A 17,588-nucleotide genomic window follows, 5' to 3' on the forward strand; every position below is an offset into this window, starting at 1 on the left:
ATGTAACTAAACCAAGTGATAGATAAATTCTTGCAAATGAAAACAGGAACTAGCAAAGCATCTTTTGGAAGCTCCTTGCCTGGAGAGACTATCTTGTCTAACTACATACATTGGAAGGAAAACTCCCTTAAGCACTCCTGTGTTGCAAAGCTAGTCCACATAGCACAGGAATAGCTGAGAGCTACAGCGTATCAGGCCACATTGGCTCCCTCAGAGACCCACAGACGCCACTCATGTCTGAGGATCACATCTACAAAGGGCACAAAGGGAATCCCGGGCTTTCTTTACTTGCTGGTAATTAGCTTTTTTACTTGTTTTCTAGATGTCTCATTGTCCCCCCCTACCTTCTATGCTCTTCTCGCTCCCCTTTTTTGCTTGTCCTCGTTTCCCTTTCAGTCTATTACTGCCACGCTGCTATGAACTCATGCTATCCTTAGTTCCACCTAAAAGAGCTATCTATACACAATCCCTTTACGGCAATTTTCTTCTCTGTAGGCCTTATAAAACACAGCTTTGTGTGGATAAGGATGATCGTGACTCTCAGTAAGCTGGCTGCTCAGCTTATTTGCTGTTCAGCGCCCTGCTTAGCTGATCTTCCTCAAGAAAGTTTATGAATATTATTTAATATAATATAATACTGTCTTGTTAGCATATACACGGGGATAGGGCAATTTTGGTATCACCATCATTGTCACCTGTTTTCGTATACTGCAATTCCTGTACGAGCGACGACGAGCAGCAGCTGCTGCTTCCCCCCTCACGGGGAGAGCGAACCGCTGTCCCCCTGACCCGCCTGGCGCCGGGGCTGGCAGAGCTGCCCGGATCCCATCTCCTTCGCTGGGACCTCAGGGCACACTGCACCCCCAGGGCAGGAGCTGGGTTTGCGCCCTTGCCAGGGAAGGTCGCTTCTCGCTGTCACTCGTGTCTGTGGCTCCCCTGCGTGACCTCCCTTACACCGGCACCGACCTGGCTGCCCTGAGGCCATGGGTGCTTTTACCGCCACGCTTCGTGACCGTGTCGCATGCTTTTTTCCTCACGGAAACCCCGCGCACCTACAGACCGACGACCTGTGCCACACACAGCGCTCAGTGAAAGAAAAAAAACAAAGGGAAAGGAATGACGGTGGCTGCACCCTGCGAAGGGCGCGGGGTCCTCCCCCGGTCTGCGGCCGTGCCGCGCCGCCGGCGCTACCTCTCCGCGGGTCAGAGGCCGCTCACCCGGTCCCGGGGACCGAGTCCCCCTCTCCCCTCAGCGAGGACCCGACACAGGCGCCGCGCGCACCCGCGGGCGGGAAGGCGGGCGCTGGGGCGGCGCGAGGGCGGGCGGCGGAGGGGCGGGGCCCCGAGCGGCGCCCGTTGCCCCGGCGACACTGCCCGAGTCTCGCGCGACGCCGAGACTCTCGCGAGTCGCCGCCCGGTGCGGGCCGGGCGGAAGCGGCTGCCGTGTTTACAACCCGCCGGGGCGGGGACGCGGGAGGAGCGGGGCCGGCGGCCGGAGCGGGCGGTGGGGGCCGGCGGCACCGGCACCGGGAGCGGTGAGCGGGCCGCCTCCGCGCCCATGTGCCCGCAGCCCCCGCCGTCCATGGAAGTGATGGAGGGGCCCCTCAACCTGGTGAGCGCGCGGCCGCGGGGGACGGGGGGGCGTCCTGTCAGCCGGCCCTGCTGCCGCTCTCGGGCCTCAGGCGGCAGCGAGCGCCCGCGGCGGGAGCAGAGCGACCCCCCTCCCCGCTTTCCGGTGGGTAACCGGACGGAGCAGCGCGACTTGAACAGTAATCGGGGCCCTCTCCGCCCTGCACACACACACCCCCCCCCCGCCCCAGCACCTGTTCGGGGCTTGTGCCAGGTCCTGCCGCGGCGGCACCGGGCCCTGACCTGCCCGGCGGGGAGCGGGGCCGAGCGGCTGGCGCGGCCGTGAGGCGGCTTGGGCGGCCGGGGAGAGCGGGCCCGGCGCGGGGGCTGTGCGGGGGAGCTGCCGCCCTCAGGGCGGGAGCAGCGGGGGCAGGACACGGCGCGGGGCTGCCTGGTGCGGCGCGGTCGGACCCCGGCCGAGGGGTTAGCCCGGCCCAAGCTGCAAACACAAGGCAAGTTCTGTCAGGAAACCTTCAGCTGACACAGGCCCTATCTGCGTGACTTTAAAGAGTTTGAGGGACTTAGCGGGGCCCGCTACTGACTAGCTGCTTTCAGTTTCAGAAGGCAAAACGCTGTAAAATCTTAAATCGGTAATTGCTCAAACTAAATCTCTGAGGAACTTTAACAGAAACACGCCTGAAAAACGCATCATCACACAAGCTAATCAGATTTTAAGCAGCCTAAATGGGTAGGTTTCTGTCACGTAGATGAGCTCTTGAGGGTCAAGAACGGTTAATTCTCTGCTGCCTTGTGGGTTTTATCAAAGCTTATTTCGATTGTGCCTCAGATGCGGTGATACAGAGAGCATTATTCCCTTAGAAAATGAGCTTTGGGCCAGCAGTCCAATTAGCCAGGAGCAGCACCCCAGGGGTACTGCTGGAGTGCTTCCGGGAATTAGTGTGAGCCAGAAATTGTTTAGACATTGCCATGCAAACCATGGAGGCTTGTGTCAGTTTGGGTTTTAATCAAAGCTTATTTGTTCCCGCTTGGTGTCAGCCCTGGCAAACCCTTGCCTGCTCTGTACAGTCAGGTATTTCTGGACTGTTCTCTCAAGTTTCAGAAAGGCTTGTAAAAATGGCATTGCAGGCCACCCATGGAATTAGGGATTGATGGTGCAGCAGGAAGATGATCTGTTTAGATCTACACTGATGGTGCAGAACTACTCTGGGTATGTCTGCATCATGCTGTCTCAGACTTTTTACTCTGCGTACTGGAATTCTGATTGAAATAGGGAACAGCAGGAGGTAGAAAGTTCTTGTAACTTGTTGATATGATGGGTTTAAAGTCGGACGAACTTGCAGCACAGTAATGCAGGAGGGATAAGCTATAGCGATTTCACAGGCACTATAAAAACCTTCTAAAAAGTATGTCTAGTACATGAGCTTCTAAGGAGAAGATTATTATTGAATATTCACTAGTAAATGGCTGAAAGTAGCAACTTTGTGACAGTAGATATCCCCAGTTAGTACTGTTTCTTAATGAGACCCCCTCACTAAGGATTGTAGGAGTGACAAGAGTATGACTAAAACCTGGTTGATGATCCTCTGACCATGACAGGAATGTGCAGTTACCAGACCTGTTTAGCACCAGGTTAACAATAAAATCAAGACACTTCTGTGTTAACAGATGATACAGGAAAATTATTTATATAGTTTTGTACAGAAAATTACAAAGTTGCCTGCATATATGTTCCGACTCCCTTTTAAGGAGTATCCTGAAATACAAAAACTTCTTGAAACTGCTGCACAATACAGTCGTTAGTACAGGAAAATGACGCGTCTTTTCAGGTTGTGTCAAGCGCCATGAAAACTCTTCATGATGAGCTTAAATGGGTACAGTACTGTAGTTAGAACATGCCTACATTTTTACAAGGACGTGAACAGGAGGAACTAGAGTTTTGCAAAGATCTTCTATTTACAGTCCCTTTCTGCAGCTAGTTTCAGGTTTGCAATAACATTCAGGGAAGGTGCCAACCTCCAATATAAGAACGTTCATGTAAGTTTTTGACACTATACAATGTCATGTATTTCACTTGCTTCTCCTATAAATCTCTTCTCTTACCTAAGTCTAGTTCCTGTGGACTGGAGAAGCACAACTTTTTTCAGAGGTGCCAGACCATCAGAGAGGAGGGGAAAAAACCCCAACCAAACAGCCCTCCCCCCTAAACCACAAAGTGGTTTTGAATACAGTAATCATTAGGCCTATTTATCTGCTATGAATGACTCAACTACAAGACATTTTCCTTCTTTCAGTATATCATGGCTTGCTAATTTTTGTGAAATTGTTTTTTCTTTAGTTAAGGCTTCTCATTAGCATTTGCTGTAGTTCTTGGATGTTGCTCTGTCCTGCAAAACTTGTTAATTAGTTGTGTATTTGAGCATCTAGTCTTAGTTACTGGAAAGCATGGATACTGTCCTGATTTTCCTGGGGAGCTGATCTGACAAAAATGCAAATCCTTAGCAGCTTTGCAGTATCCTAATGTCTCCATTTCTCTGTCAACATGTAGCATGCCAGCTGCACTTAATCACTTGTATTGGTGACTTTCAGTTCAGTTATTATTTATATATTTAACTATTTGCTTAGCCTTTCTAATTACAGGTGGCATGCCATACCTTATTGTATTCTGCTGACTTCAATTACATTCTTTTTCGGTTTTCTGAAAGATAACAGTTCCCTCCAAAATAGTATTTTATCTTTATACCTCTGGGTCTTAATGCCTTAAATTATCATTGATATTTCTTTTTCTTAAGTTTAAATATCTTTTTATTTTCCTAAATCAACCGATTTACCTCTGTAGATGACTCAAGACAAATACCTATTTACTTTCCAGAGCTGTTTAAAAATAAATAAATAAATCTCTAACTATAGTGGGTTTTGTTGAATGGAAGTTTTAATTGTTGACCTTCAGGTCTAATGACTTCAATGAGAAATGGACCTGTCTTTTTAAAATTTGGGCTTTGGTTTTTCAGACACCCTTTTTTTTCCTTTTAAAGTTATTAATACTTTTTGTATACCTTCTCTGCCATTGTTGCATGCTTAACAAATAGTCATGCTGAGTATAACCCCATCTTTCCTTCTTTCAACCTTTCTAGGGCTTGTGCTACAATACTAACTGCTGATTTGATTTTTCTACTGAGCTGTCCTCAAGGTATTCGTTGTCTCCAGTGATACTTCATTTAGGAATAAATTGAATCAACTTTTCCCAAATCTGTTGCCATTGTCCGAGTTATGCAAGCCATAGGAAAGTGTTTTGGGGCAGCTCTGATACTTCAGCATCCATTTTGTTTCTTTTTCTTATCCTTTTCTCTCCCTGCCTTGGTGTAATGTATGCTTTGCATTTGATTTTGAAAGAATAGGTTAAAGCCCTGATTCTGATGCTTTTACTAATAGGGAAGCCAGTTCTTTAGCCCTCCGAATGAAATATTTAGGAACTTAAAATTGGTATGGACTAATTAGAGTCCCTGCACCTGCAGGCAACCATATAGTGGGGAATCTAGTCCAGCTGAACACTTACTTCACACATAATCCAGTGCCATAAACTAAGACATCTCAACATTCTTTAACAGATGAAATCTTTTACTGCAAAAGCACGAAGATAAGTCTCATAAGAAAAGGCACTATGTAAAAAAAGTGCAGTTAAGAGCTGCTCTGTGCTGCCTGCTGTAGGAGCAATTCCTACTGCCATCTGAGTTAGGCAAAGAATTCTGATCACACATCCAGTGGTAATTTTAACCTTGGGTATAGGAGCAAAGGGTACCAGTTAAGAAGCACAACCACACACAGCTGACCATTAGAAGCTTAGAAGTAACACTGTAAACATGAGGCAAATAGTATCAACTGCAAGAACAGACTAGAAAGGAAACTTGCTCGTTGAACGGTCTCCAGCGCGCAGGACCTCATAACTCTGCAGTTATCCTCCCACAGAATATCCTCCCATAACTCTGCATAACCTCAGTATCCTCCCATAGAATATTTGCTGAAGAGCCATACCACCTCTACCTTGTGTTCTTCTTACAATGTAATAGTACTTTGTATGGTGTTTAATAAAATATAGCCCAAAAATCTGGTAAAAATCTGGTGAATATCTATTGCCTAGAAGTTTCTTGAAGTGTAAGTAAACCAGCGTGGAGAGCTGTTGTTTTGATGAAAAACAGAAAGCATGGACCAGTGGCTAGAGTGAGAATAACACAACAAAATGTATATTGCAAGAATCTCATGTAATAGAAGCTTTTAATGTTAATGCTATAAGCCAGTGGTAGCAACCATTTCCATGCAAGCCAATCAATGGTCTAATTTAAAAAATGATTTAGAAGTGAGGTGAATACTACATCTACGTAAGGGCAAAATAACAAGCAGAATAAATATGCAAGAGTAGCGGGAGAAAATAGAAAGCATGTGTGAAAGTTTACCAGATACTGAAGGATTTAAACCACATGGGCCAATGTGTTTGAGACTTAATGCCAGCCTGTGCCTCTGTTATTTTGGTTGGAAAAACAGCAATATTATGTTAATCTAGAGAAACATCTACTGAATCCAGTTTGTTTTCTTTCATTGTTGTTTTTTCTTTTAAATAAAAGTTAGCCTCAAAGCTGCTATAATTGCTCTTCCAATCTAAAATGGAAAGAAGAGGCAGATGCACTCAATTCTGAACTCAAACTGGAGAAAACAAGCTTGTAATAATAAAAGTGGAAGTATCATTATATAGACATGCCCAACAGAAAGCTTGTTTTTACCACAGTAGTAGAAGCCCTGTCTGGGTTTTCCCAGTAACAATGTGATCTATATGGGGCCATTCATTTCAGCTAAAGGAAACGTAAGGTGTGAACCCACAGAGGCAGCAGCCTATCTGTCTGAGTAAAGTGACAGGAGGCGTGGAGGTGATGTGTCAGATACTCAGCTGAACAGCCAGGTCAGTAATCGCCTCCTTGGAAAAGCTCAACAATGTTTTTATTCAGTCACATAACTACTACTAAAGCATGACACAGAACTGCTCCATGTTGCACACCTAAGAACTTGCAGTGGCTCCCAGTCAAGAACATAATTAGCTAAGCTACAGGTGGTTGATAGAAGCATTATTTCCTCACTGGTGTCTATGCTGTTCGGGTACCTACCAGCAGTGCCTCTCTGCTGTGTCATGCTGGCATTAATGTGCGTAACATCAAGCCATGCAGTTCAGCTCCGAGTAAGCATGCCTAACAGTTTAAAGACCAAAATGAAACCATCTCATAGAGGCCTGAGGAGGCAGCAAAATGAAGTCACAGCTGAAGACTTTCTGCCCCACTTGTTTGAAATCATTGCTCCTGGAATAGTTTGTTTACTGGACTATTTGTTGTGATGATTCAGTTGTCCCTGCCGAGGGGTGGCTCAGTTGCTGTAGCAGCTTGAGCCACGTGGTTGAGGGCTACATATAGGAGCCCAGGTTGTTGTTTATCATCAGGGCAGTCGCACTGTTCTCATTTAGCTTATAACCTCTAATTAGCAAGACCTGTGTAGTACCAGCTGCAGCACTATATATGGGGACAAGAAAAGCATTACCAAAGCAACTGAGAGCTTTAGGTATATGAAATGGCTCTGACAAGCAATTTGAGGTATTTAGTGCTTTTATCATATTAAATGGACAAAAAAGACAATTTGACTGGGCAATAGGTAAAAGGATGTCATGCCTTAATGAAGTTGCAGGTGATCAGGGAAAGAGCTGCAGCTACACCTCTATGGGGTTTTGAAGACTCCACTGAACCTGAGCAGTGTGAATGTAAGTTGGTTTCATTCCAGATCTCTTAATTGCATTTGCATGGTAAGGAAAATTGGACTAACAATTTTATCTTAAATTTGGAATAGGTTGGGAACAAATGCATGGTCAGTTAGAGCTATTCAGTGAAATAACGGTTGGCTAAACAACTGGTTGCTTGTCTGCCCATATATTTAAATTCTAACACTATCACTTACTAGCGAGTTGAACTTCAACATCTTTACAGCTCAATACGAAGTGACTGAGTCTTAATATTGAGAATACATTCTCATGAGAGTTTCACATATTTGTTTTGCTCTATAGTCACACTAACCTGTAATTTACAGTTCAGTCATTGTTCTGTCAGCTTTGCTAAGTACAGGCTTTCAAAGACAGAAAATTGAGCTAACCTGTGGCTAGTGGTCTTGGTTGAGCAGCCACAATGGGTTCTGCCATTTTTTTTGTTTCTCCTTCAGTCACTTCTATCTTTCTCTAAAGAATACAAAAAGTATTTTTAAGGGAGCTTGCGTCTGCTAAGAAAGCTACAAGTTACCATTTCTGTAGGCTCAGTGGCAAATATGTTCCCATTATTTAGCATAAGTTACAGTACAGCTCTCTATTATTTTCACTTCAACTGCCTGTAAATACAAGCGTTTTTCATAGCCACCCTGACTTTTATTCATTGTGATTGCACTTTTTTTTTTTAATTAAAAAAATGGATGGCCATAGTTTATTCTTGGACCTCTCAGGTCATTTTCCACTTGTATTCTCTCTGCATTCCATTTTTCAATGCATATGCAGACATATGCATGCAAACTTAAGTCCACTATTTGCTGGTAAGAATGGGTTTGAAAGAGACTTCTGTAGGTGTAGCACTGACAGAGGGTTTGTGGGGTGGGGGGTAACAACAGTGCACCACCTCATCCCACCCTTTGTGGCCTGCTGCCGTGAACAGCCACATAGGAGATACTTCGCACTCTTTTGTACAATATGGAAGCAATGCTGTGTGCGCTTTCTGACGCTTCCTTTCTTCAAAATACATTCTTAGAAAAAACAACCCTGTATCCTTAAGGAAACAAATCCCCAAACAGATCCCTCATCTCTTAAAAAATACCTTCATCTTTGCTTTCAGCAGTAAGTGAGCATAGGTATTGATCCTTTCTGGCAAAGATAACCGGTATCCACAGTCCGTAGCATAAAATAGATGGTGTTAGCAGCAAACAGTGGTTTCACTTAAAAAATTTAGAAACTGCTATATTAGACAGAACTACTTTGTAGTTAGCTTTCCTCAGGTCCCATCATTTTAGCAGCTGTGTTTTCCTGCTTTCATTTGTAACTTTTTTAGCAAGTAATGCACTGTAATCTCTGCTTTGTAATTGTATTAAAATATATTGCTTTCTAGGGAGTCCCTTAAAATGAACAAAGAAGGCTGCAAGCTTAATATCTTGTGCAAGGCTTTGCCAGTGAGGAGCTGTTCCCATTAGGGGAGCAAAGAAACACAAAACACACACAAGCCTACCTGTCTCAGCTACAGGAGGACTTGCAAATCACTGCTTTTAGGAGAGGGTAGTAGACAACCTGTTTGAAAATGAGTGGTACTACATCTGTCTTTTAAAAATATTGTAGGATTGAGCAGGTTTTTTCCTGTTACTCTCCTTTCTGTAATAGCTAGCCATCAACTGGTATCATATGGGAAAACCAGCAGCTTCCCCCCTACCCCACCCCACCCTAAGCTAGGATCACATGGTGGAAGTTGTAATGGTGCACTGTCTGTAGAAAGAAAACTAGCATTTTAATTTTTAGCTTGAGGGACTGGTAAGAGATCTGTCAAGTGGGCCTTATGGCTTCACTTCTCATGGTCTGCAGTCACATCATTGTCTAGTTTATGTTGGGGAAAAAAAGAAGGTGGGTGTTAGTTATTTGGCTTCTAAAGAAAACTCTAGGCAAAGAGGAGATCTGCATTGCTGTTCAGAGGATTGTTTGATTATTTTTTTATTCTGTTGCTCAGAGATTACATAGGTAATGACTTGGGCTAGTTGGGTGGAAAAATCAAATAGGAGCATTTCTCCACCATAGCAGCACAAACTTACAAGTGCAGGTATCATCCCTTAATATCTCAGCTACAGTTGGAAAGTTTGAGGAAAGCTGTCTAGCTTACCTGCTTCTGTAGTTGATCCAGAGTAGTTCCAAGTGATGCAATAAGGCACACACAAATACTTTTAAGAACCAAGTATGCTGGAGCAAGGTGAGGAAGCTTTTTAGCTTGGTCATCCTTCACTCACACCTGCTTCCTTTTACGAGAGTCAAATTGTTATGCCTGCCCATTTGCCTACTGGGAATTCCTGTTTGTCTGGATTGGGAGTGACATCTGAAGTAGTTGTCGACCTGCTTCCCACCTTCAATTCCATAGCTTGTTCTTAAATTATAATTACTCTCACGCCACATCCTACATTTATTTCCAGTACTGCAACTGGAGGAGGAAAGAGCAATCAGATATATAAACCCACCACAGTTAGACAGCAGCTGTTTCTGTAATCATCACAGCAGCAAGACCAAAGTCAAAGCAGTTCTGCTTGAATCTACTGGGAACTAGCATAGCAGCTCCAGATTTGTTGGTGTAAACACCTTCCTCTAACACGACATCAGACCAGGGAAAAACTTGAGAGCCATTTTTTCACTTTATGATAAAGAGCCAATTCTTCCATTGCCAGTTTTATAATGGGATACAGGCCACTTATGTATCAATCAAAATAGATTTGCTAACAATGGTTGGATGCTGTGGGGCAAAGTGTAACTGAGCACTAAGAATAAACCAGCAGACTAAACAAGATGTAGAAGCTTATCCGTGATACATGGCTATTAAGCATCCAAGTACTTCTGTTGCAGCTTCATCACTTGCTGCTAGGAAACAGCACCACTAATTTCTTCAAACTGGTGATGAATAATCTGCTATGAAAATGGGAGAAATTCCTAGGTCCTTCCACAATGAGCTAGTTGGAACAAACACAGGGTAGAATAAATGAGCAAATATTTCTTTGTCAAGCTGGCAAGAAAACATACAAAATGAGAAATTCCTCGCTTATGACCAATGGCAAAACACCTAGCTTTCTCACACAAGGCTGTGCTGAAACTGATTTTTCTCTACTGCGGTTCCTGTTGTTTCCACTGGGGAAGTATGTCACTCTGCATCAGAGTAAGATGGCCTGTCATTAATATATTTTGCTGTAAACAGCAAGAAAGGCATTCTGACCATGTAATCCGAGAATCCTAGCTTTTCTTTATGCTAGCATCTCTGGATTGTTGCTTTCTTAATTTTATTCACAGTTAAGCCAAACTTCAGACTCCATTCAGCTTCACTGGGAGTTAATTGAGAATGGAAATCATTTACTTGCTCAATCAAATAACAACTGACTGTCCTCAAATGTTCTGCCTGTGCTTAAGTGATTTGAGTAAGATCATGCTCCAAGTTTAAAACATATGAACATAACCACTGAAAACAATCAGACTCAAATTCTTCTATGTAGGAACTAAGAAATGGAACCAGGCCCATGGCTTGCTGAATTGCTTCCTTAGCTCAGAATTCTGTCTCTAGCTGCCCTGTTTCCTCTTTCCCTGATTTTTCAGACCTGCCCATGCAGTTTGCAGAAGCAGCTGTATCAATACTAATTTATTGAAAAATTGTTTTGCAAGGAGCCCAGCTCAGGTATTTTTATGTCCATGATACAGCTAATTTGTAACTGGATGAGCTGCCAGGAATAACCAAGGAGATGGCTCTATATGAGCTGATACCGTTTGTTCATTTCAGTAGGAAATAAGTTTATCTTTCTGGCATATGTCATTTGTAGGAGTCCGTAGAAAAAGCCCATAAAATAGATGATTTTCCAATAGAAAACACTTCCTCTTCTGGGATTATTTAACCTCAGGGCAGAAGGAACAGGGAATGCTGACAATGCTCTGAGCATTGAATGAAAGTGAGCAAGAAGATTACAACCAAAATACTAGTTGCGAAGAATCAAGGAGCTGTGGGGTTTTTTAAAGAACATTCCATATTAGCATATAAAATCAGTTTTAGAAAAGCCAAATGTCTAAATGCAGTGATATAAATGGTAGGGATTGCCTAAGAGCAGCTGTTGCCCAAAAGAGTGTTTTCTGCAGAAGTCATTCTCTTCTGTGCTGTGAGCGCTGCTAAAATTCTGGTAGAAAATTGAACTTACTGTAACACTGTAGGTGATAAGTCAGTTTGGAGGAAAAGATGACAAAGAAATTGAGGTGCATTTTGGAACTTACTTTTTAAATGGATGTTAGCCTGAGTATCATGTTAGTCCTGACAGAATCATGTTACGTCCTGTTTGGGTTATCTGACCTTCAATGCTTCTGCCAAGACTGGAGGAGACAGAAAAGTGCGATTCCATAAGGCCTGGAGGGAACCAGCTGTTCTAATGTCTTGGATATGGACAAATGTGTTCATTTTTACGTTGATCCTGGAAGATGCTTAAAGTGAGTCAGTAACGTACATTTACCAACTATCTGAAGTCTGAGATGTTTTATGCCTTTATTTGGGTGAAGGGAGGGTATAAAGAGTTTGTATGGGTCAGAGACAAGGATTACAGAAGCAGATATCAGGCTCTCAGCTCTGCTTCCCCTACAGGTTCAATCAGTATCGACTTGGTAAAGCCTTTCTTTCTTAAACAAAGAAACAGGCAAAAACTTCCTAGAGATTTGGAAGTGTCTTGTGTTGTTTCCCAGAGTCAGTGCCCAGTACCTGATGTCTGTTTGCTTCAAACTTAACATGAAGTAAAGCAGTCATGAACAGTCTGTGCTACTGACAGTCTTGCCAGTTAGTGATTGTAGTCTTTGATATTACATTTCATATTACACAGCTTGTCTTGGAGGAAGGACCATAAATTTCATGTCTTGTAGTAATGGCAAAAAGACTTGCTTCTATGAACGTTGTGGTGCTGGTTATGCAATAGTGTTTTCTCACTGAGCATATGCAAATACTTGCATCAATTGCTTGCTTTCAGCAACATCCTTAGTCTACCTTAGTGGTTTACATTAGTGGCTTACAAACACTAGTATAGTGTTGTTGGACAGCAACAACATGACTTTGGTATCTTTAACTATGGCTGTGCTGCCTCCATTAATTGGTGTAAGCTGCAAACAAAAAAACAAAGATCTTTTGCAATTTCTTCACTCAAGAGGCAAAGCCTCTTGGGCATGGGGCAGCAGAAAATGTCAAACCAGCTGTAAGCTGTAACATAATTCAAGTATCTTGCATTCTGCCAGGTGAATTGCTCCTAAATACTTACAGCTTCCTATGACCTACTGGTCTTTTTACATAACTACAGTAAATACCTGCTGACAAAGGAGAACGTACTTTCTGAGGAACAGTTTCAAAAGGATTTTGTTGTGTACACACCATCTTTGCTGCATTAACAAACTTCAGTTATTTGTGCAGTACAGATTCTTGTAAGGTAGCATTAAAGAAGAAATCAAATTATAAAGCTTGGAAGGGAGTGGGAGAATTGGAATCAGTACAGGTTTCTTAGATATACTGATTACTTTTAAAACAGGTATAACTATTTGTCGGTTAACCCTCATTGATGTAATGCTCTTTTTATTTTAAGGCTCACCAGCAGAGCAGAAAAGCAGACCGTTTGTTGGCAGTGGGAAAATATGAAGAAGCAATTTCTTGTCACAGAAAAGCTGCTGGTAAGTAGGTAATTCTCACATTCCAGCTCTTAAAATTAGTTTCTAGATTTGCGTGCTTCCTGTAAGTAGAATATCTAGTTATTTGCAAAATTTTTATTCTTAAAATGTGAATTTGTTTTTCAGTCCAGATCAAGCACCCTTTTGGAAACTTTGTTTCTAATATGAGTAGCTAAAGTCAGGTGTTTCCAAGATTGTTGTGGCTAGGGTTGGTTATCACTGTGAAGGCAGTTCTTGACTGATGGTGAAGCCAACACCTTGTGTCATACACAAATGGCAGCTGGGGACCTGCTGTAAGCCTGTTTCACTTCACACTTTGTATTTTCTTCAATGCTTTCATAGCTGAAGTCACCTGCTTTCTCTATTGATAAAGGAAATACTTAGACAAATGTTTGCTTACAAAAGTTCACTTACTTCCCTTTCCTAATGCCTGAATCAAGAACAGGTGATGAGCTCAGCTTTCCCAGAACTCGAGTGAAACAGCAGATTGCATCACAGGCCTTGACACTGCAATTGACAGCGTCTCTTAAGTGAGACTTTGCATTTACCTGTCCATTTAACTAGTCATGCTTAATTATTTGTGTTGGGGTCCATCAGTTGAATGACAGAGTGGCAACTGCTTGGCAGAAGAAGAAAGAGGAAGTCTTAATTGGTGCAATAAGTAGAACATTTCCATGTGACTGGGCTTGTGTGGAGACAAAATAAATGACTACTCTGAACATCGTAACCTAGATACCAGACATTCCCACTTTCCATTCATAAATACTAGAAAACCCCATAAACCAAGAACCTGATAATTTCTTTGGCATTTATGAATACTCATAGCAATGAGGGGTAGCACTTACATTCTAATATGCAGACTTTTCTGTTTGGTTTCCCTCACTTCATATACCAAGACTAAACCCAAAAATGTTTCTTACCTTTCTTTGTCTGATTCTCTGCCATTATCTTACATCCTTCCAAATCTGGTTAATAATTTCTTGTACCTTGTCATTTTCAGCACTAGCAAGATATGCTCAAAGTTTGAAGTGCTGTTCTGACTGTAAGCTAGCACATTTTCTGGTTTGGAGGGGAAGTTGATGAAAAAAGTGGGGAACTATGGACTATACCCCTTCATCAGGAATATAATTAAAAAGCATGACTTCGTAATGTTGGTGTGCCAAGAACAAGAAGATTTTACTTACCACATTTTGTGTTAAAATGCTTGTATGTTAAAAGTCTGGTCCTTAGCTGTGTTTCTTCCCTTCAGGGGAAAGTTGTTCTTCTGGGACTTTCTGGAAATGGCTGCTGTCCTCCTCTGAAAAACAAACTGGAACAACCTGAGCCATGGGAAGGCCGTAGCATGTATTACATGATCTTAAAATAATTTTTTTCCAGACTTCTGAAAAAAACAGCAGGTGTTTCCAGCCACTGTAACTTGGTAAATACTTTGCCTCTGGGCTGCTGCTTTTATGTGGAGATTCAGAATATGGGAGGTCTGAAGCCTTTTCTTAGCTTTTATGGAAACGTTCAGGTTTTGTAACCCTGTCTTAAGTGTTTATGAATTTTCTCTTCTGCAGCATACCTTACAGACGCTATGAAGCTGACCCAGTCAGAGCAGGTGAGACCAAGTGCAGCAGATACCGAAATTGGCCATAGCTCTGTTGTGTGCCGGCGTGTCATATTGTGCCCTGAACCTCTGTTGCATGTTAGGCTCTGCGTAGTTTTCTGAACCTATGTCAACTGCACCAGGAGTTTTAGAAGTGCAGTGATGCTAGTCGTCTTGGAGCGTTTTCCCAAGTGTGCATGGAGCGGGGGCAAGAGAACTGCTAACCCATCCAGGGCTTCTCCAACAATAGTTTCTAGTCTGCAACGCATGTTCAAGTAGGTGATAAAACTAATTTAATATTTAACTTTTGCTGTGAGGCACTTGGGCTGTTTTGCTGAGATGCAAAGCTGAGCATCACATCTACAGTCTGTAATTTTGGTTTTACTCGTCCTGACTGGGGGATCTCCAGAACAACAGCACTACACCTTTCCTTAGTCATTGCACAAATCTATCTGTGAATGTAGTAGTGTAGCCTGCTCAGCCCTCTTACAGTAGCAGGCTTTGAGTTTAGCCAATATTATCAAAGCAAATAGCCCTTGCAGATCAGACCATCTGCCTTTTCTCCAAAGGGTCATTCTTGCAGAAAAATGGTAGCCTCTTACCCAGGTGGTCCCTGTGAGTTACTAACTACCACACCACCCCCTTCATTAAATATGGCTGAATCATGTGGGACCACATCTGGCCTTGGAGCACTTTTCCGCAGTGCTGGCTGTTATTAATATGTCTACACAGATACCATCACAGAAGCATGCAGATAGTTTGTGTGGTTTAGATTAGGTGTGGCTATGCATGCCAAGTGATTCTCTTCCTTCTTGGTGTTGGTTGTAGGTCAGTTAAACTCCTAGCGCCTCTGCTCAGAGATATTGTAATCTGGTCGGTGACTTATAAACAAACAAACATTTAGTTCACAGACCATATGTTAACTCACTCCTTCACAATACCAGTAGTTACGCTAAATTTGGGTGACATACCTGAATGTCTTGCATTGTACAAGGAGAGAGCACTTCTTGTTGGATTTAGTATTTGAATAACAAAAGCTCCTCCCCATCCCTCAGACATGCTGCGATGTTCTTCATGTAAATATTTACATGCATGTGACTACAGTTGTGAATATTCAGGTGGGACTAGGGATCACCATTTAAATTGTTTAATCTTGTTCTTACTCAGGCTCAGCTATCACTGGAATTACAAAGGGATAGTCACATGAAACAGTTATTGCTCATCCAGGAGAGGTGGAAAAGGGCAAAGAGGGAGGAAAAGCTGAAAGCCCAGCAGAATGCTGACAAGGAAATAGCTGCACATCTTCAGACTTCTTATAAACCATCTGCTGAAGACGCTGATGATCAAAACGTACTGGTTCCTGTTACTCAGAAATACAGCCCTTCCACAGAGACACATCCACAGGATATTCAGGGTGTCTTTGACAGGGACCCAGATACACTGTTATTTCTGCTTCAGAAAAAAAAGGAGCCTGTGGAAGCATGTATTGGGAGTAAAGCTCCAAAAGATGACAAAACAATAATAGAAGAGCAGGCAACCAAAATTGCAGATTTGAAACGGCACATAGAATTTCTTGTAGCTGAAAATGAGAGATTAAGGAGAGAGAATAAGCAGTTAAAAGCAGAAAGAGCTAGACTCCAAAAATCTCCAGTAGACAAGGAGCTGGATGTAGATGCTGATTTTGTGGAGAAGTCAGAGTTGTGGGGTCTGCAGCAACACTCAGAAACTTCTTCAGCTGCAACTTGGCAGAAGTTTGCAACAACTGCTGGGAAGGCAAAGGACATTCCAATACCCAACCTTCCCCCACTGGACATCCCATCCCCTGAACTCCCTCTGCTGGAACTCTCCGAAGATATACTGAAAGGACTGATGAATAGTTAAAAAACAGGAAAAAGTGCTCGTTGTAGTTACCCAAACCTATGAAAAGGGAAAACCACCAGGACATTGGTGATCTGAGGGCAGAAACATCTAACACAATCCTACTGTTGGAGAAAAGGCATTAAAGCAACTTTGTTACTGTGAAATACACATCGTATCTGATCTACTTCATAGAATTTAAAGGTACCATAATCGGTATAAGATGGCAAGCTCTTTAGTCTTTCTCCCAGTGTTTCAAACCAAATGACTGCCTGGAGAATGTTTCAAGTAACACAATCCTTCAGGGGTTTAGAGTATGCTATATGTAATAGTTATCTATAATGCCATAAATGATGGTGCAGAACCTAACTGTTACGGTTGCCAGTTGGCTGCCACTTCATATTGAAAAATGCTTTTTAGCAGGAATTTAAACTGTGCATAACTTTGTTAATTCAGATAAGTGCAATTTATACACATCCTAGATGGACTGATGTGCCACGCTCCATATTCCTGTCTGTTTTAACCTCCAGTCAGGAAAGATTTTGATTTCCATTCTGTGAAGGAACCAACTTATTAGTTCTGTTGATGAGGGTTTTTTGGGTTATCTGTTTACATAACTAATCAGGGTGCATCGAATCTAGCTATTGGTTTCTGTATAAAGTGACATTGTTCAAAAAAGAAAAATCTATACTTAAGGAAAAATGCCCTTTTTGTTTTCAGTGATGCATGAATGGAAGTAATTCTAGCTGGCAGTATTTGATTGAAGAAGAAACTGTTTACAGTTTAACCTGATTCAAAAAGGATATGAAAATAAAACCCAAGGTGTTTTGACACTAAACGTGTGTTAAATTTCTACAAATGTTGCAGAGTATGAAAAACGAATTAAGGTTTATACTAACAGTGCTAGTACACACGTACAGCTAACTTCTGTGTTCATCATCCAGCAAATATGGGAAAGCTGGGATGAACTCCGAGCCTTGCCTATACATGAAGAGACTTGTCTAATAGCTGGTTTGTAACCCCTACTTAGTGCCGAATTGTCAGAGGAAGCAGCACTATGGTTTTGCTCAGGGACAGG

General features: G+C 42.6%; 1 protein-coding gene across 4 annotated transcripts; it reads left to right on the forward strand.

Moving 5' to 3' along the window:
• The first annotated feature begins 1,425 nt into the window (after nucleotides 1–1,425).
• Nucleotides 1,426–17,348, forward strand: NRBF2 (nuclear receptor binding factor 2). 4 transcript variants are annotated; one of them, XM_055819467.1, is made up of 5 exons: nucleotides 1,452–1,488; nucleotides 1,521–1,611; nucleotides 12,984–13,068; nucleotides 14,625–14,665; nucleotides 15,821–17,348. In XM_055819467.1, the coding sequence occupies exons 2-5, from the start codon at nucleotides 1,558–1,560 to the stop codon at nucleotides 16,532–16,534; spliced, it is 894 nt and encodes a 297-aa protein (XP_055675442.1). In that variant the 5' UTR covers nucleotides 1,452–1,488; nucleotides 1,521–1,557; the 3' UTR covers nucleotides 16,535–17,348. The 4 variants fall into 4 exon arrangements, with proteins under 4 accessions (XP_055675423.1, XP_055675433.1, XP_055675442.1 ...); XM_055819448.1 differs by having other exon boundaries at nucleotides 1,426–1,734; XM_055819458.1 differs by having other exon boundaries at nucleotides 1,428–1,611.
• The last annotated feature ends 240 nt before the right edge of the window (nucleotides 17,349–17,588 follow it).

The sequence above is a fragment of the Falco peregrinus genome, chromosome 1 (assembly GCF_023634155.1).
Source record: "Falco peregrinus isolate bFalPer1 chromosome 1, bFalPer1.pri, whole genome shotgun sequence".
NCBI classification, from domain to species: Eukaryota; Metazoa; Chordata; class Aves; order Falconiformes; family Falconidae; genus Falco; species Falco peregrinus.

What these genes read in the sequence shown, in the direction of transcription:
- NRBF2 (XM_055819448.1), top strand. Translation starts at nt 1,558, where the DNA reads ATGTGCCCGCAGCCCCCGCCGTCCATGGAAGTGATGGAGGGGCCCCTC. An exon ending in ACCCCCCTCCCCGCTTTCCG is followed by an intron (nt 1,735 to 12,983) that starts GTGGGTAACCGG and finishes TTTTATTTTAAG; the next exon opens with GCTCACCAGCAGAGCAGAAA. An exon ending in AGCTGACCCAGTCAGAGCAG is followed by an intron (nt 14,666 to 15,820) that starts GTGAGACCAAGT and finishes GTTCTTACTCAG; the next exon opens with GCTCAGCTATCACTGGAATT.